This window comes from Aotus nancymaae, unplaced genomic scaffold (assembly GCF_030222135.1).
Source record: "Aotus nancymaae isolate 86718 unplaced genomic scaffold, 86718_ANA_hifiasm-v0.15.2.pri h1tg000090l, whole genome shotgun sequence".
NCBI classification, from domain to species: domain Eukaryota; kingdom Metazoa; phylum Chordata; class Mammalia; order Primates; family Aotidae; genus Aotus; species Aotus nancymaae.
The window spans coordinates 3,581,681-3,607,241 of NW_026988505.1; the positions used below are offsets into that span (position 1 = coordinate 3,581,681).

At 35.3% G+C, this 25,561-nt stretch overlaps 1 protein-coding gene across 1 annotated transcript in view; it reads left to right on the forward strand.

Annotated features, from left to right (window-relative positions):
* CSMD1 (CUB and Sushi multiple domains 1) overlaps positions 1–25,561 on the forward strand; it is a 2,129,340-nt gene that overhangs the window by 1,395,168 nt on the left and 708,611 nt on the right. The window contains exon 8 of the mRNA XM_064369795.1: positions 15,283–15,370. Within this exon, the coding sequence (XP_064225865.1) occupies positions 15,283–15,370 (88 nt within the window). The remainder of the gene's footprint in view (positions 1–15,282; positions 15,371–25,561) is intronic.

The following is a 25,561-nucleotide window of genomic DNA, read 5'->3' on the forward strand; positions in this document are numbered from 1 at the left end:
CTACTGACTTGGCTTCTTGGCATCATTTCAAACTGCTCTGCAAACCTTTGCATTTTGGAAAATTTTCTTATCTAGGATCCCCTGAACTATTCATGGCCGATCTGCCTGCTCCTCAGCTTCTGTGTTGTTTTATCTACCTGTTCTTGACCTCAGAATGTTCACAACGCTCCAGTATCAGCCATGGGCTGGCTTCTTTGCTAATTTAATCAGTCCCCACCTCACATGTTGTTTTCTTACCGTGTGACAGTCTCTGTGTAGACTCAGAATAAGAAGGATGCACAAGACAGAAAAATCTCTGCAACCATGGGCTTACATGATAGTTGGAAGGGTGCTGAGTCCACAAAGGATGTAACTTCTGATAGTGTTAAGTGCTGTCCACGTAGTAACATAGGCAGGTGGATAGAGAAGGGGAGGGAGGGCTGCTGGTTTCACCAGGGTGCACAGGGAGGGCCACTCTGCAGGTGACATCTGAGCTGAGACCTGTATGCTGAGCAGGCTGTGACAGGAAGACCTGGCTGAAGAGTATTTTGGGTGGAAGGAGCGGTATGAGCAAAGAAGCACAACTGGGTTTTCAAGGATTCAACACAGTGTTCGAGTCCCATTCTAGGTCATATCAATGATTCCCATGCTTTTAAATCTCATCTCATGGATGATAGTAAATATCATGTTTCTGTAAGAGATCTCAGCTCTGTAATCCAGACACACATGTACATAACCAACAGACTAACTGAGGTTTTCCCTTGGTTGTCCATGGGGATCTGAGATTTAACAGATCAGACCTGGAACCCTTCACTTTCCAATCTTAATGTGTTCTTCTGTTGCTTTTGCCTCCACGGTGAGTGCTACCTCCCTTGGCTCAGTGGCTTCAGAGAGGTAACTCCATTTCCCTAATTTTTGTGACCAAACCACTCACACATTTCTTTCACATTTTATCTCGAACACAACAAAATCCGTCAGCTGCTCTCCATCCCTCACAGCCTGCCAGCCCGACCCATCACCCTTCTGTCTGAATGACTTCAACATCTTCCTTTCCTCCTTCTCATTGGCCTTGCCTGAGTCTGCAAGAGTAGGGAAAATGAACGGCTTAATGTACAAATTGGACCTTCTCATCTAAGCATCTTTCATGCTTTCTCCTTTACTTCTTGCTTTCTCTCAAGTTTCAGTGGTTTGGGTCATTTCATCGTTTTTTGGTTCTTTGAATACTCCAGTCTCATTCCTTCCTGAGGGCCTGGCTTTTGCTGTTTACTCGGCAAGAGTGTTAGTAAGTTCACTGTTACCTTAGGTAATCCCTGCTCATCTTTTTGATTTTAGTTTGAATGTCAGTTTTGCATCAGAGTCCACCTGTGACCCCATCCAAAATCTGATGCTCCTCCAATCTAGCTATTAATTTCTTGAACACTATTCTGTTCTTTTCTTTGTAGGCTTTATCCTGATACACAGCAATGAATTTTTGTTTCAGATTTTATTTGTTAACATTTTCTCTATGAGGTCTTCTTGTTAAACACTGGGAAGACTGACACCTCCCAGGAGGTGACGCAGAGCCTGTCTGTAATGGACATTCGGTCAATATTTTGCTGAGTGGATGTTGAATAACTAAATGAAATTGGCTACAATTAACTTTCTATTTCTGTTTTAAAGTGTTATTTCCATGGTGATTTTGATTGCTCTGATGTAGAAAAATAATCATTTGAAATGTTTTCTTTTTACAAATAAAAATGCGATGTCTGTCCAAAAAATATGTTAACATCTTTTGCCAGCTTTTAAATATAATTCAGTAAGACTATAGGCAACAAACACAAATACTGCAAAAAGAAAATTTTAAATCTACTTACTTCTAAGTGAAAAGGCATGATTTCCTATATGACTAGTTTTATTTGTTGAGACACTAAACCCTGTGTTTCTGACTGACCAAAGTTATATCTTTTAGCTGTTGCTTATACTATGCAAGTAACCTGTCTTTTTAAAATGAAACGCGCATGTTTCTTTTAGCATAATATTGTTTTCCCTGTATTTTTCCTGTGTCCATCATGTGGTCTTTTCTATATCCCTAATCTCTTATAGAGTAAACTTGTGTGTTACAACATCCCTTGATAAATAACCCTGAGTGTAGGAACCATGGAGACAGACTCATGGTATATTCGAGTTGAAAGAAAACACTGAAATAATTTAGTCTAAACTGTTTACAGGAGAAAAAGGTGAGGAGCTGATATTTGCTGTAACATTCTCTTTATTGAGCAACGCTAGGTGTATTGTGTATTCCATGTCATTAAATTTTCCCAATCATATTGCATGGTTGATATTTTAAGGGAGAAAGATCTCACATGTAAAATTTTCAACAATAATTATATATAACTAAAGGCACATATAGATTATGCAGGAGAATATATCTGCATGTCAGCTGAATGCATCAGTGAAAGAAAATATAATAATAGTAAATAAGATTCTCTGCTTCCACTAAGCCTCTCATTCAGAAAGGGTCTTCATGTTCTGACCTTTGTCTCAGTAACTGACCTGGGTTCTTGTGTTTCTCAGTTGAAGCTATTCCCCTTTGCAAGCAATTTCCCCGGCATCCTGCGAACATCCCAGGTTCTGTCTGCCTTTGCTTATGTCATGCTCTCCTCTGCACACCCTTCTTCCCCCAACTTCTCACTCCTCTCCTGTCTATCCGCCGAGGGTTGGAATTTTTTGAAGCATACTAATTCTATTTTATCTTTTTCTTTCCTTTTTATCTCTCCTCCTCCTTCCCTTCTTTATCTTTTCTTCTTCTTTTGTTTCTTATTTCTACTCCCTTTATTCCTTTCTTCTCTTATTTTCTCCTGTCATTGTTTAGAATAACTTAAAAAAAAAAACTTAGATTGGGGTTACTAGAACCACTTAAGAAGAGAGACAAGAGTTCTTGGCTTGGACACGTTTACCAAAACTAGGAAGCCATACATGAGTTGGCGCTAGGCACTGGTCACTTTTCTCTGTGGCTCTCATGAGCTGTGATGTAATCTGCAGGGTGCCTATCCTTCTTTCTGCGGGGCTGCACCTTCTCATGGCACCTGAGAGGATGCCCATGCCCTCCCCTCTGCGGAAGCTGCCTCCCTCTGAGACGCTCTCTCTGCCTCCCCCTGCACTTGCCTGAGGCCCCATGGCTACCGTTGGCCCAGGGGCATCACCCAGCTGTGACTTTCATCACTAAGGCCTTCATATTATTATGCGCATCATAGCTAAAGTTCTCCAAGAAGCAAACCTTAAGGACCCAGATTTTTTTTTTTAGATAATTCAAATTCATGAATTATGGTTAATAGAAGCCTTGTCTGATTTGGGCCATGTCCCCATGACTGGCCTATGATGTGGTGAACAAGGAAGGGGTGTGAGGCCATCCTTGGCAGGTGTGGGCCAGGCAGGGAGGGTTCCAGAGATGGTGCTTTGGCTGGGACATCTGCTGGGCTTTTATGATTGTTTTTCTCTTTATAGAAAGAACCTGTCCTCATTATGATATTATAATACATTATTATAACACAAATTAAAACAATTAAAAATACAGCCAGGTTGTTACCATGGTAGATTCAATAGCCATGGGGGGTTTACTCGCAATACAGTGTATCTGGCAAGACCGCCTGTCTTTTTCTCTGTTTACTTAATTTAAAAAAGTAGAATTACAGCACATTTTGTTTTTTAATCTGCCTTTTATTACATTGCCCTTTTGACTCCTTTACATTTGAATTCATGCTACGTTAAGTTCACATATTAGGGAAGTGTGAAGTGCTTTTCATTTTTTTTCAACATGCAGTCTCTAAATGAGTATTATCTCCTTAAAGCTCCCTTAAAGGTCAAAAGTGAAAACAATGGGTTAATGTACAAATAACAAGGTGGGCTTTGAAATCAGACACCTTAATGTATTTATCAGCTAAATAAACAGGATGTGCTGACTCAGATTCCAGCGTTCACTTTTCTCATTTCTTAAATAAGCAAAGTAATAATTCCCTCATAAAGATTTTGTGAGACTTAAATTGTGTAATACATAAGTATGTGCTTACTATAAAACGTTGCATATATGATCACCCTCCCTGTGTTTATTATTAATATTTCATAGTTCCTTATATACATTAAAGTTTACACAATTTTGTGGGAACATATAGAATATAATATTAGAATGTTACTTTTTCCACATTTGCAGATACCTGTACATAATTTACTATGATCAGGAACATACTAAAAACAATCTAATATATTCAGGTGAGGTTATGTAAATAAAAATAGTAGCATGACTTTAAGTAGCCTACATAGTCTTTTCAGTGGATGTTAATGTCTACGATTTCAAGACTAGAGGTGATACACCATGATTTCTTTAAAGATAAAACTTAATAATTTGTGATTTGTGAACTGAAATCTTATGCACAAATGATAGCCCCTCGTGTGGAAAATTTTACTTCTCCCAAGTGTCTTGCAGCTAGGTATTTTCAAAATGTCCATCAACAGCTGCACAGAAGGGTTTTATCATCATCTCAAACTCACTTCTCTTCTACAATTTTACATCTGCAAAATATCTGAATATTTTATATAGAATGAAATTGCAGGGCAAATATTCTAAGATAAAATTTTTGAGTGAATACATCAAAGGGAGTTATTGATATGTTAATTACAATGTTAAACTATGTGTATCACATAAATTCTCAACCAGATAATTTAATATTTCTGCTCCTTAAAAATGCATAAACTCATAATGAAATACTTGAAATTATTTCCTCTTATATATTGTACTATGGTAAACAAATACTAAACACTGTATAACTGTATTTAAATCTGTATAAGCTACTAACATTTGATACATAAAGCCATAATATTAAATAGTATTGATTTATTAATACTTAGATTTATATAAATATACTTATTTTATATTTTTACTTTGATATTTAAATTATATTTCATGTACATACTATTAAACTTTTAATGATATTATTCTTTTGTAAATACATTGGTAATATATGTAAAAGTAATAAAACATATCCATAAATTAAATAAGACATACTTATATCATTTATATTTACTGTATTAGAATGCACAAGAGATTCTGAAATCACTTTTATACTATTATCAAAAAGAAATTTTCTGTAAGGACTCATTCGCAGAATATAGATAATATCTTATGGTTTTTTAAATCTAGGAATTAGCAAATAGAGACTTTATTATATTTTACATATATATTTAAATATATTTAACTATAACTATATGTTTATAAAATAAATTGCATAACGACTTCAATACTTTTTCTCATTTCTTTTCCCATTTTTAAGTTGCTAACCTGAATTTTAGATTCTATGCAAAGTAATATAAACTAGCCTAGTCAAATGCTGTTTTCACTGTTAAAAGACCGTGAATAATTGGGCATCTGGTAAGACACCTTTGAGAGAGCCCCTAAAACTATTTCTGAGTCTTAAGTCTAGAGTTCTTAACTGTGCAGAAAGAGACTAGAGCAGAGATGACAGACTGTAAGTCCTGCAGCTGAGCTGGTGCTCTTCCCAGGTGATGGTACTCTGCATTTGTGGGAGCCATCAGAGGGCATAGAGGTGTCTCTCTTTGGTGCTTCCGACATACATCCCAGGGAACATCTCGGAGAATCATGTGCAATCAGATAGATAGTGATGAGGACAGTTCTCCAGGCTCTTGTAAAATGTTCAGTCCCACTAATTTTGTTAAGGTCATTTACACTGATTTTATACTGGAATATCCTTATTTTTTATTTTATTCATATAGTAAATAAACATGTTGGTTTACTTTGAAGCTTTAAAAAGAAAATATTTTCTCTTTGAGCATTTGCTGCTACTGTGATATATCAGTAGGATAATTGTTAGTATCTGAGCCCTTATGAAAAATCTACTTGTTTTTCCCTCTGGTAGAAAAATAATCTAGGGGAGGCAATGTTAAAAATAAATAAAGACGGTGTAAGAATCTGCAGTGTTCAGAACTACTTAGAGCATAGGATCTCTGCAGAGTGTAGTTAGAATAATGTTGGAATGACTGAAGGTTCTGAATGCCAAATTGTTTTATTTTCATGTACAATAAAAACATTAATATATTTTTTAGTTTCTCAAATATGTATTTTAGGACATAGCATTAGAAGCTGAAATGTGTTTTTTAAAATAAATTACTGTAAACTAAAATAGAGCTTGATTTAAGCCCATGGCAGTTGAATTAGAGACCAGAGAACATGGGTAAAAATTGGACATATGAGTTATGATAACAGGTGATCAACCACTTGTGTTTTAAAAGTCGGGACATTAAGGTGTGTAGTGGGAGAGGAAAGAGGACCCAGAAAAAAAAACACTGGCGATGTAATAAATGAAACACTTGGAAAATACAGCCCTTGACTCCCACTCAGGGTTGGAACCTCTTCATGTCCAGTTGAAGACCCATTAATGTGAGATCTAAAACAATACATATAAAAGCAATATGTGCTGAGCAACTTACTTCTATGTGAACTATTCATTTAAAACCTCTAACATTGCTCTGATAATAAGACTTTATCATCCAAGTGTCAACAGTTCTTCTGTTGTCTATTTATATAGAATGCATAAACATTTCTTTACTACCATGCGGGAAAAAGAACTACTGCTAGAGCAGGTACCAATGTTCTGTAAAAACAGCAAAAAATAACAAAACATTCTGTTACTCATGTAGAAATTTCTCATATGATGCTGTAAATCAAAATTATCCTCTTATAGCTATGAGAAAGAAAGGATTACAATGGCAAAATATTTTTATTGTTGAAATTATCATCTAATCAAGTTATTTGTTTTTGAAGAAGGGCGTACCATGACAAAGCCTCATTCTTGCTGAGATATAAACCTCTTGCAAATCAAAGAGGAGAAATGTATTCAAATGTAGGTATTACTTTTTATTTCAGTGAGATAATACTGGGTCTATTAAATGCTGAAGGAAAAAAAATGTCAGTGTTGACATATTTCAAACCGAGTATAGCAGAAAGGTCTGAAGTCTGTAGTATCCCCCAGATACCTTAGAGTGGGCTGTCGCTCATCCAAAGCTCATCAACAGAGTAGGGAGACTGCTACTAAAAATTTCAATGAGAATATGTTCTATATAAACACATTCCTGATGGTTATGCAGCTAAAAACATATGTCACCTCTCTGAAGGCTTAAATGGTTAGAGTTTGTCTCAAAATTGATCCAACTGAAATACATCTGTACATCTCAGAAGAAGGAAGTGCCAACAATGAAAATATACAATACTAATAAATCACAAGTATCTTCATGCTAAAAGTTGTGAATTGATTTAAATGGCTCTTATTTTGGTTTATTTATCCCAAATCTAAACCAACATTGAACTCAAAATGACACCTTACACAGAGATTTAACATTCAAGTCAATTTATGGCTCTAGTTCTCTAAAGGTGGATTATATTCTCTATGGAAAGCCTTTTTTTTTTTCTTTTAGCTGAAAGAAAAATCACTACCAGATGGTTTGAACTAAAGCCTCATGGTTCAAACCATATGGCTTCCCATGTGTACGTTTGGTTGGGAATATAAATGAAAACACCTTTTCACTTCTCTTTTTGATGCTCGGTTTGTTTTTATTATTAATGACATTTTAGGAAATGAATGCAACTTTTTAGAAATAAAGTTTTTATTAACCAAAAGTGTTTCTTTAGTTTACAAAGCCATTCAACGCATAATGTCTCATAAGGTAATTATGGCAGATGTATGGAAAGGAACCTGGATTTGGAATCAACTCGTTCTTAACTCTGACCTCAGTTTTCTTTCCTGTAAAATAGGTTTAATACTAACAATTCATAGACTGATTATACAGATTAAATTTTAAAATGTATGTAAATCATACTTAAGTTTCTAGCAAACATTAGAAGTTTAATTGTATATCATCATCATTATTCTGAGCACTTCATTTGTAATTATTTCTGATTATTCACTCATATAAACCTTATCACCACTAATTTATTTGTTTCTAATCTTTGTCACAGAAGTAGTAGCTTATATTTTTTTTCAGACACTTGCTTTCTTCATGTTGTCCCCTGGTCTACCTGTATAGTTTACTACAAAGAAACTCATGTTGAATTTTAATTGACACTTATATGGCATGTCCTCAAAGAGCAGGGTAATTTAATGAAGAAGAATTTTCATTACTGCCCTACAGAGTCACAAAGTTTTGTGCAGATCTAATGAGGTATTGTAAATCAACATGGCTTTGAAAAAATCATTTAAAATATGTATAATTTATACTTTTAAAATCAAATTCATTTAAACTCTTTCACAAACTGTCTAATTTATATCTGATCATCCGCTTGCATAACTTTATATCTTTCTGTAGTATTAATGGTGGGTAATGAACCCATCTATTGAATATTTTCAGTTTTGATTTTTAACCACAAAGATTTGACTTAAATTTAACATATTTTTTACTATCTATGTCATGTGTTCTATGAGATCTGAAAAGATATAATTCAACAAAATTAAAGTCATATTAAGCCCAGTAATTCTTCTCTTTGAACATGTTTCTCTAAGGTACTGAGGATTCCACTTGAAGTGAATTCATCTTCACGACTTTCCAACTTTGAAGCTTTCATTTCTAGCTGACCCAGTTACTCATGGTGCAGATGGAACAGGTGGTTGGGATTTTTTGGAGCTGTCGTTTGCCTGCCCTTACCATTTATCACCATACTTTTTCTGACTCTTTATCACACTAAACAACTACCTCTGTTTCAGAAACTCACCCATATTTTACACTTAATCTCTAATCACTTTTTGTTATCTTCTACCTTCTGCAATCCCTTCACGCTTGTCTAATTCATTTTGTGCTTTTGTAGAATTCCAATTAAGTAAACTTTCTTTAGTAAGTGACTTTGGCATTATCTTTTAAAAGATTCAGAATGTTTTTGACCAACTTGGGCAGGTAGCTCTAATTTCTCTCATTTCTTTTAACTATTATTCCATGTGAGAAAAATAGAAAAGGAAAAATACAAGAGGACCGCTGTAAGCCTTGGTGTTGTATTTTCAGTCAATTTGGGTATTGTGGAAATGTGCAGTTACCAAGCTAGAGTCTATTATTTCTGACAAACATCAGTGATAGCTATTCACCTTGATGAAGCTGTTTTAATTTGCCACAGCAATAATGATTTTGCCTGAGGGAGTAGAGAAGTCATCTAGCCAGTGATGGCAGAAAGAATAAACATGGCAGAAGAAACATTCTACATTAGGATTTGAAATTAGTAAAACTAAATACCTGTAGGAGACAAATTTTAGAGAATTAGTTGTAGACCACTGATTACTGATTGGGAACTGTACCCACTACGTAGCATAGACTATGGAAACATGGAGTTGAAGAAAAAAGTAATAGAGGATCAGAATGATAGAAATACACACACATACTCACACACACACACATGCAAAGAGAGAGAGAGAGACATAAGATAGACATAACATCACACTTACTGGTTTTAACCATTATAAGTGTACACTTCTGGTTGGGCTTGGTAACTCACTGTAATCCCAGCACTTTGGGAGGCTGGGGTGGGAGAATTATTTGAGCCCAGGAGTTTGAGACTAGCCTGGGCAATGTGTCAAAACTCTGTCTCTACAAAATAATAATAATAATAAAACACTAGCTGGGAGTGGTGGCATGCACTTGGAGTTGCAGCTACCTGGGAGGCTGAGGTGGGAGGATCTCTGGAGCACAGAAGATCTAGGCTGCAGTGAGCCGTGTTTGTGCCACTGCACTCCAGCCTGGGCAACAGAATAAGCTTCTGTCTCAAAAAAAGAAAAAAAAAAAAGTAAAAAAGAAGAGAAAAACCATGCAGTTCTGTGGCTTTAAATATATTGATGCTGTTGTACATCCATCACCACTATTCATCTCCCCAAATTTTCATCATACTCCACTGAAACACTTCACATAATAACACTTCATAGCGTTCTTCTGCTTCCCCTTGCCCCAGCCCCTGGCAACCACCATTTTACTTTCTGGCTCTGTGACTTTGATTACTCTTTGTTTTTAACCTCTGTATGTCCTCATGCCTAAAGTGAATCTCTTGTAGGCAACATATAGTTGGATACTGTTACTTATTAACTTGTTTTTCAACCCATTCTGCCAACCTGTGTCTTTGGTTTGGGAGTGATTCATTTTCCAGGGCTGCCATAAAAAAGCACTACACTACACACCGAGTGTCTTAAACAACAGAAATTCTCTTTATCACAATTCTAGAGGGTAGACATCTGAGATCAAGGTTTGGGCAGGGTTGGTTTCTTCCAAGGCTTATCTCTTGACTTGTGGATGACTATCTTCTTCCTGTGTCTTCACATGGACTTTCCTTTATGTCTTCATGTCCTAACTTCCCCTTCTTATAGGTCACCAGTCGTATTGGATTAGGGCTCACCTTAAGGGCAACATTTTAAGTTAATTACGTCTTCAAAGTCTCTATCTCCAAATACAGTCCATTGTGAGGTACTGGTGGTTAGAACTTCAATGTATAACTTTTTGTGGAGAGGAGGAACATAATTCAGCCTAAAAGAGGGAGCTAAATCCATTTTTATTTTAAATAATTATTTGAAGGGTAGCTCATACTTTTACCATTTTGAATTTGATTTTCATATGTCTTTCCGCATTTTTGTCCCTTGGTTGACCCACTACTATTATCTTCTATGTTTAGTTGATATTTTTATAGTGTCACATTGTGATTCTTTTCTCATTTCTTTTTTACATGTTCTATAAATATTTTCTTTGTGGTTTCCATGGAGATTACATATAACATCCTACAATGATGGCATTATCTGAAATTGACACCTATTTAACTTCAAACATATATAAAAACTCCAATCCTTACAAGTCTGTGCCCTAACTTTATGCTACTGCTGTCATAAATTACGTCTTTATATATAATGTAACTATTAGCATATATTTATCATTATTTTATGTGTTTGTCTTTAAATACTGTAGAAAATAAAAACTGAGGTTTTAAGTCAAAATTACTATAATAATGTTTTAAAATATGTTTTCGTGTATTTACCTATGCTAGAGACACTTTTACTTTTCATGAGTGACTGTGTAGTGTCCTTTCATTTCATCTTGAAGGACTTTCTTTAGGATTTCTTGTAGGGAATATATATTGGTAATAAACTCACTCATATTTGGCTTGTCTGGGAATGTCTTAATTTCCCTTTCATTTTTGAAGGACAGTTTTTCTGGATGTAGAATTCTCAGTTGACATTTTTTCAGCACTTAAATATATTTTCCCTCCTCTCCTCTCCTTTCTCCTTTCTCCTGTCCTTTTTCCCTTTCCTTTCCTTTCTTTTCAGATGTCTTGCTCTGTCAGCCAGGCTGGAGTGCAGTGGCACAATCTTTGCTCAGTGTAACCTCTGCCTCCCAGGTTCAAGCTCTTCTCCTGTCTCAACCTCCCAAGTAAATAGGATCACAGGTGCCCGCCACCATGCCTGGCTAATTTTTGTGTTTTTAGTAGAGATGGGATTTCACCCTGTTAACCAGGCTGGTCTCGAATTCCTGACCTCAAGTGATCCACCCACCTCGGCTTCCCAATGTGCTGGGATTATAGGCATGAGCCAGTGCAAGCAGCCTATCCATTGCTTTCTAACCTGTGAAACGTCTGTGGAGAAATCTGTTGATAGTCTTATTATGAATCCCTTGTTTATGAGGACTTGCTTTTTTCTTTCTGCTTTTAAGATTCTCTCTTTTTCTTTGGCTCTTAACACTTTTATAATTAGGTTTCTGGCTGTGGGTCTCTTTCTTTATGTTTATCCTACTTGGAGTTCATTAAGCTCCTTAAATTTGTATATCTATGACTTTCCTCAAATTTGGAAAGTTTATATTCATTTATTTAAATTCATATTTATAATCATTGTTTTAAATTCATAGTCTATTAAGTCTGCATATGTTTCTTCAGTGACTGTATCTAGAGATATATTATGATCCTTTGAATGGGCCACTTTTCCCTGTTTCTCTGTATGCCTTATGATTTTTGTTAAAAAATAAGCATTTGAAAACAATCAACTACCTGTCTCAATCTTTGGAGAATGTAGTAGAAGATGTTCACCTCTTTGCAGGCCTCTGAGACTTGAGATCAAACTGAAGTGAAGACGTTAGGTGTTCTCAGGTTTTTGGTGGGTACATGTCCTGTCTGGATTTGTCCATACCTTTTGTTGTGTTTTTATTTTTGTCTTCATTTTTTTCATTTTTTCCCCCAGCTTCTTTTAAACATCTTAATATTCCAAAGAATCTCGTCGTCTAGTTGGGGCCATATATATATATATATCTCCTAAATTCCCCTTCTTATAAGGTCAATAATATATATATTATTATATTCCTCTACCTGGAATCCCTTACCCCAAGGTATCCATGATTTTGCAAACTTGCTGCAGCTTTCTGCACAGCAGTGTTTGTCACAGCCTCTCATGGCTTCTAGCCAGAGATCCAAATGATGCCACCCTTTCTCCACTGAGCTCCAAGTCAGGAAAAGACAGAACTCAGTCTGTCAGGCAATCCACAGAGCGACCATAGTGCTGCCAACCACTTTCCCTCTGCTTCTCCATTTCTTGAAAGGAAACTGGAAATCGGGCCACTTCCTCTCAGCTGCACTGTGCCATGCCAGGCATGGTATGAAACAACGGACAGTAAAACATGAAATATAGTACTGTGTTGAATATATTTTTTCTTCACTGGGCATTTGCTTGGTTGATATAAATCTTTGACTGTTATTTAAAACTCCTGTAAAATTATTTTAATCTTTCAGTGATTACTTGGTGTTTCCATGGGGAAATAAGGGTCTGAAGCTTTCTGTCTCTCTACCTATTGATGCCATCATCCAACCTGATGAATTATTTTGAAATAATATTGAGAACATTAAATATTTAGAAAATAAAATTTTGGAATTCAATATAATTCTCACATCATGCAGCAAAATAATGTTTAGATGTTATTTTAAAAAATCTTATTAAAATACCTAAAAATATCTTAACCACTTTGGAATAGTGAAGTACTTACGAAGAGTAAAATCATATTGTGTATTCAATAGAATTTGTATTTAAATGAAAGATCATATTGTTACCCAAATTTATTCTAATTTGTCATTCAAAGCTAAATTTTGGCTGGATATGGTTGCACATGTCTGTAATCCCAACACTTTAGGAGGCCAGGGTGAGAGTGTCCCTTGAGCCAGGAGTTTGAGGCCAGTCTGGGCAACATAGAGAGACTACATCTATACAAAAGATTTTTTTTAATTAGGTGGGCAGGGCGGCACACACCTGTGCTCCCAGCTATTAGGGAGGCTGAGGTGGGAGTATTGCTTGATCCTGGGAGGTTAAGGCTGCAGTGATCCATGACTGTGCCACTGCACACCCACCTGGGCAACAGAGTGAAACCCTGTCTCAAAAAAAACTAACTAAACTTGTTATAATTACTGTTGTTTTTATGCATAGTTTTAATCAAATGGTTCACGAGTTCCACATATACCTAAACATATTGTTTTCTTTTGTTGTATACATACATACATATACATATACATATACATATACATATACATATACATATATTTTTTAATTGCACTTTAGGTTCTGGGGTACATGTGCAGATCATGCAGGATTGTTGCACAGGTACATACATGGCAATGTGGTTTGCTGCCTCTTTCCCCTCATCACCTATATCTAGCATTTATCCCCATGTTAGCCCTCCCCAATATCCCTATCCCCCACTGTCTGTCCCCTACTCTCCACCAACAGACCCCAGTGTGTGATGCTCCCCTCCCTGTGTCCATGTGTTCTCATTGTTCAACACCTGCCTATGAGTGAGGACATGCAGTGTTTGATTTTCTGTTCTTGTGTCAGTTTGCTGAGAATGATGGTTTCCAGATTCATCCATGTCCCTACAAAGGACACAAACTCATTGTTTTTTATGGCTGCATAGTATTCCATGGTGTATATGTGCCACATTTTCCCTGTCCAGTCTATTGACAATGGGCATTTCGGTTCGTTCCAGGTCTTTGCTATTGTGAACAGTGCTGCAATGAACATAACTGTGCACGTGTTTTTATAATAGAATGATTTATAATCCTTTGGATATATACCCAGTAATGGGATTGCTGGGTCAAATGGAATTTCTATTTCTAGGTCCTTGAGGAATTGCCACACTGTCTTCCACATGGTTGAACTAATTTACACTCCCACCAACAGTGTAAAAGTGTTACATGGTTTTCTTCTTATGGAATCATTTAAAATATATGTGAGAAAATATATATTTATATGTACACTTTTCAGCTGCAAATAATAGAATCACCAATTCAATGGATTTAAACTATAGTAAACAAACTATAATAAATACAACAGAATGTTCAGAATTGGGGTATTACACCGAAATTGGTTGATTTTCTGCCCCAACAATGAGGTAGCAGGTCCAGGTACTTAATAAATCTATTCCGTTCCATACATGCTGTTGTCTCCATCCTTGGATTATAAAATTTGAAATCTGGACACATAAATTTTCAGAGTAAAATAGATATGTTCTTTATTAGCATACTGTAATGTTTCCCAGAAGCACTCCTATGGACTTCCTCACATCTCATTACACTGAATTGGGTCCCAAGCCCTCTGTTAAGCAACTTCCTGGGAAAAGAAAAAAAAGAAATGCCTTAGTTTGATTAGACAAATTATATACAGTGAAATGAATGATGAAGTGACAGCCACTCTGTCCAATAAGCAAAAGAGTTTTTGAGAAACTATTCTGTGATGGTGCAAATCCCAACAGGAGAAAAATTTCTTCATGAAATTCAAGAGATAAATCAATGCACATGAACAAAGAAACCACTATGGTTTTTAGTTCAATGATAATCACTTCATTGTTTAAAATATAAGTAATTTTAAAAAGTATCTTGTGTATAGATGTTAGTAAATATCAACTCTGTTGTTATACATGGGAATGAGTGAAGGCTTTCTTTTCTCTAAATGTATGTATTTTTCTCATCATGCTGTTAGTTGTGACCTGGCATAAAAGTAGTCCTAAGGAATAAGTTTTTTATTAAATTTTGACCTCTTAATAATGAGAGAGATAAAACCAAAGATTATCATCCTTACACTGGGAAAGACATCTTTGATTTTCACCAATGAGAATGCACATTTATTTCAATGTATTTAAGGTGTCTTAATTCCTTTGGAGATCACGTCTTAAGTCATGATCATTGAAGAACTAAAAATGCCTAGAATACATTTTTTATCTGTGTATTTCCTCAGTAACTACACAATATTTTAACAATATTTCTCTCTGTTACAGTGAGCCAAGGAGGTGTTGCATTGGTCTCTGACATGTGTCCAGATCCTGGGATTCCAGAAAATGGTAGAAGAGCAGGTTCTGACTTCAGGTAAGAGACAAAATACTGGTGGAAAAAGTGTGTTATTTTTAAGACATATAATTTCAGTTTGCAGTTTAGTTTAACTCTTTTGTTCTTTTGATGTAAAGGCAAAACTTCTCAATCATTATGAAACTATATTATTTGTAGAATTCTAAAGCATATAATTCTGAAAAATTTCAGGTACTCTGTAGTTGATATCTTATACTCTAGGAACCAATAATAAAAATTTACCTCTAAATGTGTATAATCAAAATTTGTCTTCAGAGTCTTTGTTTTTTGTTTATAATCTGTTAAAATTTCTGTATTAGTCACTTCTCACACTACTAATAAAGACATACCTGAGACTGGGTAATTTATAAAGGAAGGAGGTTTAATTGACTCATAGTTCAGCAGGGCTGAGGAAGTCTCAGGAAACTTAAAATCATGGTGGAAGGGGAAGCAAACATATCCTTCTGCACATGGTGGCAGGAAGGAGAAGGATAAGCAAAGTGCAGGAAAAGCTCCTTATAAAACCATCAGGTCTCATGAGACCTAGCTCACTATCATAAGAACAGCATAAGGGTAACTGCCCCCACAACTCAATTACCTCTCAAGAGTCCCTCTCATGACATGTGGGAATTATGGGAGCTACAATTCAAGATGACATTTGGGTGGGGACACAGCCAAACTATATCCATGTCATATTCTAATTCTTTTAATGTTTAAAGATAGAAAGGGAAATATTTAATTATTATCTTACAGTTATTTCACTAAAAACTTTAGGAATGATTAATGACAGTAGCAGCCAATAAAGTTTATTCAGAAAATGTGAATCATTTTACTAGGATTATGATTAACTAAATACTGATTTTCTGTTGCTCCATTATGAATGCAGTAGTGATTATAATATTCCTATTACTTTAGATTTTATATTTATTTCAGTTAGTTCAGAAATGTAACATTTTTCATCTTACATGATGGATACTATTATTAGAAGCAGCTGCAAAATAAAAGAGTAAAGAGAAACAAGATAAGTGTTTTTCCTTCTTACAATGTCACAATTTTTGGAAAAAAAAACTCGGAAGAGAGATCCAAGATGGCTGATCACTAGCAGCTCAGGCTTATAGCTCCCAGTGAAAGCGCAGAGAATGAGAGGACGCCACACTTTCAGATGAATATTTGTTGCTCACAGACCAAGAGATTCCCAGCGGAGGAGCCCCACGAGTCGCCAGAGTGACTCTTGTAGCCGGCGCAGCAGTTTTGCTGGCGCCTTAGCGCGGCAGTTCTTGGTGCAGAGTCCAGAGATTCCCGGGCAGAAAAGCACCATCAATCTTAACACCACTGTTTTGGCCGGCGCAGTGGATTGCTCAGATTTCGGCGCTGGGAATCAACAAGTTGGACGTCCGCTCAGAGATCTAGTTAGAAAGTCCGTAATTATGAAGATGACAGAGGGATAAATATATAATGAAAGGAAGAAACCAGCCTAAAAAGGCAGAGAATACTCAAAATCAGAGTGCCTCTCCCTCTACAGGGGATCGCAATTCCTCATCAGTAACGGAAAAAGGCTTAATGGAGAACGAGTGTGTTCCAATAACAGAAGCAGGTTTCAAAAGGTGGGTGATGAGAAACTTCTGTGAATTAAAAGAACTTGTTCTAACCCAATGCAAAGAAACTAAGAACCTTGAAGAAAGGTTTGATGAAATGTTAACGAGAATGGACAATTTAGAGAGGAATATAAGTGAATTGATGGAGCTGAAAAACACAACACGAGAACTTCGTGAAGTATGCACAAGTTTAAACAGTCGAATTGATCAAGCAGAAGAAAGAATATCAGAAGTCGAGGACCAGCTCAGTGAAATGAAATGAGAAGACAAGATTGGAGAAAAAAGGATAAAAAGGAATGAGCAAAGTCTCCAGGAAATATGGGACTATGTGAAAAGACCTAATTTACGTTTGATAGGTGTACCTGAATGTGATGAAGAGAATGAATCCAAGTTGGAAAATACTCTTCAGGATATCATTCAGGAAAATTTTCCCAACCTGGCAAGGCAGGGTAATATTCAACTCCCGGTAATACAGAGAACACCACAAAGATATTCTTCAAGAAGACCAACCCCAAGACACATAATTGCCAGATTTATTAGGGTTGAAATGAAGGAGAAAATACTAAGGGCAGCCAGAGAGAAAGGTCAGGTTACCCATAAAGGGAAACCTATCAGACTTACAGCAGATCTCTCAGCAGAAACCCTACAAGCCAGAAAAGAGTGGGGACCAATATTTAACATCCTTAAAGAAAAGAACTTTCAACCCAGAATTTCATATCCAGCCAAACTAAGCTTTATAAGTGAAGGAAAAATTAAATCTTTTGTGAACAAACAAGTACTTAGAGACTTCACCACCACCAGGCCTGCTTTACAAGAGCTTCTGAAAGAAGCACTATACATATAAAGGAACAACCAATATCAGCCTTTCCAAAAATATATCAAAAAGAAAAGAGCATTCACACAATGAAAAATTTACATCAACTAATGGGCAAAACAGCCAGCTAGCATCAAATGCCAGTATTAAATTTATATATATTCTAATTGGATAAAAAGCCAAAACCCATCGGTATGCTGCATCCAGACCCATCTCACATGCAACGATACACAAAGACTCAAAACAAAGAGAAGGAGGAAGATTTACCAACCAAACAGAGAGTAAAAATAAACAAATAAATAAAAAGCAGGAGATGCAATTCTCGCCTCTGATAAAGTAGACTTTAAAGCAACAAAGATCAAAAGAGGCAAAGAAGGACATTACATAATGGCAAAAGGATCAATGTAACAAGAAGAGCTAATGATTCTATAGATCAACGAGACAGAAAATTAACAAGGATATTCAGAACTTGAACTCAGACCCGGAACAAGTAAACTTAATAAACATTTATAGAACTCTCCACTTCAAATACACAAAACATACATTACCTAACCTCACACCTATTCCAAAAGTGATTACATAATTGGAAGTAAATCACTCCTCAGTAATCGCATAGCATTTCATAGGTTTAAATGAAATATTGGTTGGCTGCTTGTTTGTTATTTTCTTCCCTTATTCCTTCCTGTCTACATCATTAAGTATAATTATTGGTATAAAAGAGGTTTTCAATACCCATTACTAAACTGCATTCTAGCCTGGGCAAGAAAGCAATACTCCCATTCTCTCTCTCTCTTTCTCTTCCTTTTTCTTCCTCTTCTTCATTCTTTTTTTTTACTTTCTTTCTTTCTTCCAAAAAAAAAAAAAAAAGAAAGAAAAAAACTCAAAAAAGGTTCAAAGAGCTAAGGTGACTGATGAAGAAGCCTACAAATGGAAGAAAGGCATTGATACTATTAGAGAGAAAAAAAAGAATGTTATTTAGTAAAATTGGAGTAACAATTGTAGTTTTTAAAAGAAATAGAAAAATAAGAAAATTGTAGTGTGTCTATTGTGAAGTTGGTAAAATGACATATTATTTTACAACAAAAGTATACAAAGTATAGATGTGAAGGAATCGAGTGTTGAAATGGACATAGGTTAACTATTACATATCCTGACATTAAGTTTGTGGTTTCGCTGAAGTCCCTTTGAGGCAAAGCTTGGGATGAAAATTCTTATTGAAGTGATTTATTGGATAAGTACTCTTTGGAGGAGGGGAGTAGAGGAAGTGGAATAGAATTGGAGTAAAAATTCTAAGCAGAAAGATGCTTTTAACTGGAGACACTTCAGTCTGTTCCCACAGGGAGTTCTGGGGCACAAATTGTACTGACAAGAAGGCCCCACCTTTTGTACCCACTTTCCTGCCTGTGTTTCAATGGCTTCCTTCCTTTGGCTCAAGGGAGTTCTCCAGAGGAAAAGTTGGTTGTGAAGAGTTATTAGCAATCCCGTGAGTGTGGTCCATGGATGCACCAGCTGGTAGCAGGTGTCTAGGGGACACTTGCCAGCATCTGCCCCGGCCAGGACTTGGTCAGTAAGAGCAGCTAACAGAAGGATACTTATTTCCAGTATCATGTTATAAAATAGCATTCATTTGAAGTCATTCAGGAATTTTATCTGTTTTGAAAACAAAGCAACTAGATAAAATTGCACATTCTTCCAAGGGGTTTTCCATTTTCTATGTATTCCTTCCTTGTGTCAATAGTCACCTCTTTCATGTCCCTCTTATTGAGGATAAACCTTCTTCCTGCTTCCCTTCCCTTTCCTTTTGTGCCCGTTTCATGAGAGTTGACAACAGTGCATCATCAAGATGTGCTCACACATCTGTTTTCTCACCTGTCTTAAGGGTCTCCAGAATAGAGAATGTCTTATCTTTGCATCCTCAGTGATTAAAACTGTGCATGGCACAAAGAAACGTCATCTATTTATCAAATGCACTTTGTATATAAGGGTAACTGTACATCTTATATTCTGTCATCACAGAAATCTAGAAACTTCTTTAGTCTATTTTGCAGAGCTCTATTTTAAAAACAAAGCAAATTAACTCATATCTGAGAATACCAAATTCTTCAAATTGCATTCCATGTTTTTAAAAAATGCCAGAGAAAATGCTTAAGCTTTAAAAGTTGACAAGGAAATTGTGAATATTTAGGCCAATATCTATTTAGCACAAGGGCAATAATGAAATTTTGAACCATATCTTAGGTGAGTATGCCAATCTTCACTCCACTTCATTCTCATATCAGACTTATTTCTGATGAAGAGGTTTAAGTTCAGGATAGACATTAACTCTGAGGGCTGCATTGATCTGGCTGGGGTACAGCAAGGGGAATCTAGATGGTGCAGATTTATGGCCCATTAGGGATAGAATGTAGATAAGGTTTCTATAGAATCTTATCTTAGAAGAGAATTTAAATCTTTCACTTTCCTAGTTTCTTGGGAAATCACTGTGTTGTTGATGTGTCTCTAAGTTTGTAGCAATAGCAATCAAATACTATAACACCTGGGAAAATGATTTGAAAGATTAAATTTTCTCTTAAATACAAACGTGAAATATTATTTGTATCATCTATAGTGTGTGTATGTGTATACAAATATACACATAACTGGGATAAACTAAATCTAGCAGCTTTTTTGACAGATTTCTTTAAACTTCTCCCTACATGATTTTGTTATTTACAAATAAAGACTTAATTTTTGCTTTCCAGTCTGAATGTCTTTTATTCTTTTTCTTGTTTAAATGCACTCGTTAGGAACTATTTTACAAGGTTGAATAGAAATGGTGAGCTATCGCTCCCTTTTTTCTTGAGCTTATGTGGAAAGTGTTCTGGCTTTCATTATAACTATGATATTCCTTGTTGGTTTTTCATAGATGCCCTTTATCAGGTTGAGGAAGTATCCTTCTTTTTGTAATTTTTTTGAGATGTGTGTGTGTGTGTGTGTGTTTAATCATACATGAATTTGGAATTTTTCAAAAGCATTTTTTACATCTTTTGGGATGATCTTTTTTTGCTTGTATGGTTTATATAAGAAATTAATTGATTTGACAATTTAAAAAACATTCTGGAATAAAATTAATTTGTAATGATGTATTTTTCTTCTGATATATTGTTGAATTTGACTTGTTAAAATGTTGTTTAGTTTTTTGCAGTTATGTTTATGAGTGATCATAGGCTGTAGTCTTTTCCTGTTAAGAATTTGTTGTTACTGTCAGAGTAATAATGGCCTCAAAATTAATTGGAAAATGTTTTCTCCTCTGGAATATTCTAGAAGAGTTTGTGTATAATTGTTAATGCTTCATTGCTAAATGTTTGGAAGAATTCCCTAGGGAAGCTACCTGGAATTAGTATTTTCTTATTAGCAGGTTTTTAATTACAGATTCAACTTCTTTTATACTTACAGGCTTATATAGATTATCTACTTCTACTTCAGTGAGTTTTGATAGTGTGTATCTTTCAAGGAATTTTACAATTTAATCTAAGTTGTCGAATTTGTTGGCTTAAAATTATTCTCAATTTCCTTTATTATCCTTCAAATTCTTGATATTCATATTATTTAAAAAATGTTACTTGGTCCATGTGGCTATTAACATGTCAACATTATTGATCTTCTCAAAAAATACAATTTACTTTCATTTATATTTCTGTAGTGTTTGGTTTGTTTTCAATTTCATTGATTTCTGTTCTGATCTTTAGTTAATTTATTTCCTCTGTTTACTATGTGCTCCATTTGTTCTTCTTTTTCTAGTCTCTTAAGTTTGAAGCTGAGATCAGTGATTTAAGACAGTTATTCTTTCTGAATGTGGGTGTTCAGTGCTATCAGCTTTCCTTTAAAGAATGCTTTGGCTGCATCTCTTAAATTTTGATATGCTGTGTTTTTGTTTTCATGCAGCTTGAAATACATTCTATTTTCCCTTGTGATTGCTTTTTTTGTTCCATGATTTATTTAGAAGTTTTCTATTTTATTTACACATACCTGGCTACTTTCCAAAGATCTGTGTGGTTAGAGACTATATATGACTTGAACTTTTAAAAATGTATTTATAATTGCTTTATGGCCAACAATATGCTCTATCTTGGTAAATGTTCCAAGACCACTTGAACACATATTTTAGTGCTTTTGAGTGAAGTATTCCATAAATGTCAGTTAGGTCAAGTTGATTGACTGTGTTGTTCAAGGCTTTGAGATCCTTACTGATTTTTCTCATCACTTGTCAAATCTGTTATTTAGAGAGATGTATCTAAATCATCTATTAAAATTGTGAATTTGTCTATTTCTCATTGCAGTTTTATCAGTTTTGGCTTCATGTATTTTGAAGCTCTGTTTTTAGGTACACAAATGTTTAAAATTGCCATGTATTTTTGTTGGATTAATACCTTTTATGTAATGAATTACTTTCTTTATCCTGAGTAATTTTTTCTTACTGTGAAATCAAGTTTTTCTTACATTTGCATAGCCACTTTAGCTTTCTTTGAATTATTATTGTTTATAATATTTTATATGGATTGTTATGTATGCTTCTGTATACAATTTGTTGCACAATATCATTTTAATTAAATATCTTTTAAAGTCCAGTTTTATATCTAGCTGAAAAAGAAATTAATATTTTAATACTCATTTCAAATAACTGAGTATATTCTTTGAGACTATAACAAAAATTGGCAAATAATATAATCTTAAATTTTAGAATGCAATTTAGATATGGGGTTATGAAAATAAACATTTTGTATTTTCTCTCACATCAAAATCTATTGGTTGAGCTTCTGTCTTAAATTAATATTTTTGTATATGCATGACTTTTGTACCTCATACATTGGTCATTTGAAAAATAATGATTCGTTGAGCTAAGAGTTCTTTCAAGTATTTATACATTGTACTATACATTATTTTCAAAAAACATTTGTTGATATAAACAGGTATTTCATTAGAAAGATCTTTAAGCATTAAAAAACAATCTCATGATGATAGATACAAGTTTTTGAAAATTTTCTAACTTTCATTAGAAAACTTTAACTTTGTCATGAGCTCAAATTTTGTCAGTCATTTTCCTTGAAGTTAAAGACTCAATTTTTAAAATTGTCTGACAAATACTCAAAGCTTAGCAGTGATAGTTTGTCTATCATTCTTTAAATAAAGAGGTGTTCAATGGAAAACCAAGCAGCCAGCTCAGCTCAAACACAACTATATAGATGTTTGTTCCTCTAGAACTCCCTCAGGCTTCACTAGGGATGCATTACATATTCAAGTGTTATGATTTATTAAAACAATCATTTTCCCTGCACCCTCAAGGACTTTCTTAAGTAACACTGGACCTTTTCTCTGTTACTACATGGTACTGTTGCTCGATTGGTGCAAAATCGCCATCAGTTTTTCCCATCATTGTTTTTGCGCTGACCGTGGAAATGGCTACACAGTGAAACAGGCACTTAAAACCTTCGTAGTATTAGAAAATAAGTTTGACCTTACAGACCTTCTGAAATTGCACCTCTCCAGGGATCTGTGGGGCACACCTTAAAATGAGATGCATTACATGCGCAACCCTATTCTACTGAGCATAAAAATTATTGTAGTTGAAAGAACATATGAAGAAAGAAACATTATATTAATTTATTTGCTACATTGCAACAAAAGTTACATTGAATTGAATTGAATTGAATTGAATTGAATTGAATTGAATTGAGTCATCTATACTGGTAGTTTAGGATTGTGTAGTGATCATGGGCATCTGATGTACATGACCTGTATTTATTTATATATCTGCATGATCTATATTTATTTTATTTTATTTTTATTTTTATTTTTAGTTTTTTTGTTTTTGAGACAGAGTCTAGCTCTGTCACCCAGGCTAGAGTGCACTGGCACAATCTCGGCTCACTGCAACCTCCACCTCCTGGGTTCAAGCGATTCTCCTGCTTCAGTTTCTCTAGTAGCTGGGATTACAGGCACTGACCACCATGCCCAGCTAATATTTGTATTTTTAGTAGAGATGGGGTTTCACTGTGTTGGCCAGGCTTTTCTCGAACACCTGACCTCATGATTCTCACATCTCTCCCTCCCAATAGTTTATTTTTTTATAGAGACAGTTTGTCATTGATCACTCAGTCTGGAGTACAGTAGTATGATCATAGCTCACTGTAACCTTGAACTCCAGGGCTCAAATAATCCTCACACTTTGGTTTCCTGTGTAGCTGGGAGTACAAGAATGTGCCACTGACCCAACTAATTTGTTAAAAAAAATTTATAGAGACAGGGTCTCACTATGTTGCCTAGGCTGGTTTCAAACTCCTGGCCTCAATCCGTTTTCCCTCCTTGGCATTCCAAATTGCTGGAATTACTGACACCGTGCCCAGCCCATATATTGATTTATTGATTATATCTACTATTTATGTTTTACGGGACAATAGAACCCGTGTGTATTCATATGGAAACTGCTGGGCTACAGCCAAATAAGGATGCCTTATGACACTTAGATGAAATGACACGTGGTGTCCTCACGTAGAATCAGTTCATTATAAAAGTTGATGTTTTAAGAGGAGGGAAGATACCTTTTAATAGTCTCTTGAGACTCGCTTTAATGTAAGGTAATTCTGTTGTTTTCTAAATTCTTATAATCAAAACTAAGATGAATATATAGTCCACACTAACAACTGGCGTGGCCAAGATGGGTAAATGAGTTTACTTGCAGTGCAGCTCTTGTAAATATGTAACTTGGGGCTGTTTTTGTTTAAAAGAGTTGACTTTATTAGACAGGTAAAATATTCCTCATCTGGTTTTGTTTATAGAATTATTCTGGTTTCTTGAGAAATCCCTTCTCCATAGACAATCTAAGTATTAATTCCATCATTATCTATAAAATAAAGAAAATAAAGCATAAAATACAAGGCTTGCTTATTTAAATTCAAGTCAGTTTGGGGACAGTTTGCTGACAATATTCTTCAACATGGACCACCATCTAAAAGACAAAGTGTATTCATTACAACTGAATCTTTATGCGTAAATTGATGGAAGTATTCAAACACCAATATCTAAGGGAGAGAGCTTAGACATGGATTGAGAATTTATGGGTGGGTACTGGCATCTATTAGTTCATCTATTTTTCTTTGCTAACAGGATATGTAACTTATGTCCAGGCAGATGTAATTATCCTCATTTTTATGAGTAGAAGCATTGAAATTCAGAATGCTAACCTAGAAAAGTGCTATATCTAGTCAGAGTCAGAGCTGGGAATTTAAGCTGGATCCTACTGACCTCAAAACTCCTGTTGACCTTGATAGTTTGTAACACAGATAATTATAATATGCAGACTTCACAAAGTAGCCATTGAGGAGTCAAGATATGGTTGAAGTCTATCCTTGAACTCAGCCTTCCAAGCCATGCACCATAGCTTGAGTTGTGTATGCTGAGCAAAAGGACATCTTGCTTTAATTGATCAAGGGGTGTGTCATGTTATAATTGTCACTACAGATCTACTTAGACTGGCATCGGCCATGATACACACTGCCAGACACTATACATTTTATATCTATAAATACATACATACATACATGCATACATACATATAGACATACATATATATAAAATTTCAAATCCTGACTTCCGCCCTTTTAAGAACATTTCAAAGATGCTGAAACTGAACTTAGGGAGCTCCCTGAATTCTCTGAAACTTGAGCTTCTCAACTGCTTTCCTATCCCTTTTATCTTTTCTTTCACAATGTGACCCGCTCCACGACTGTCCATAAAGAGCTCCATGTGGCCATAGCCCTAGTTCTG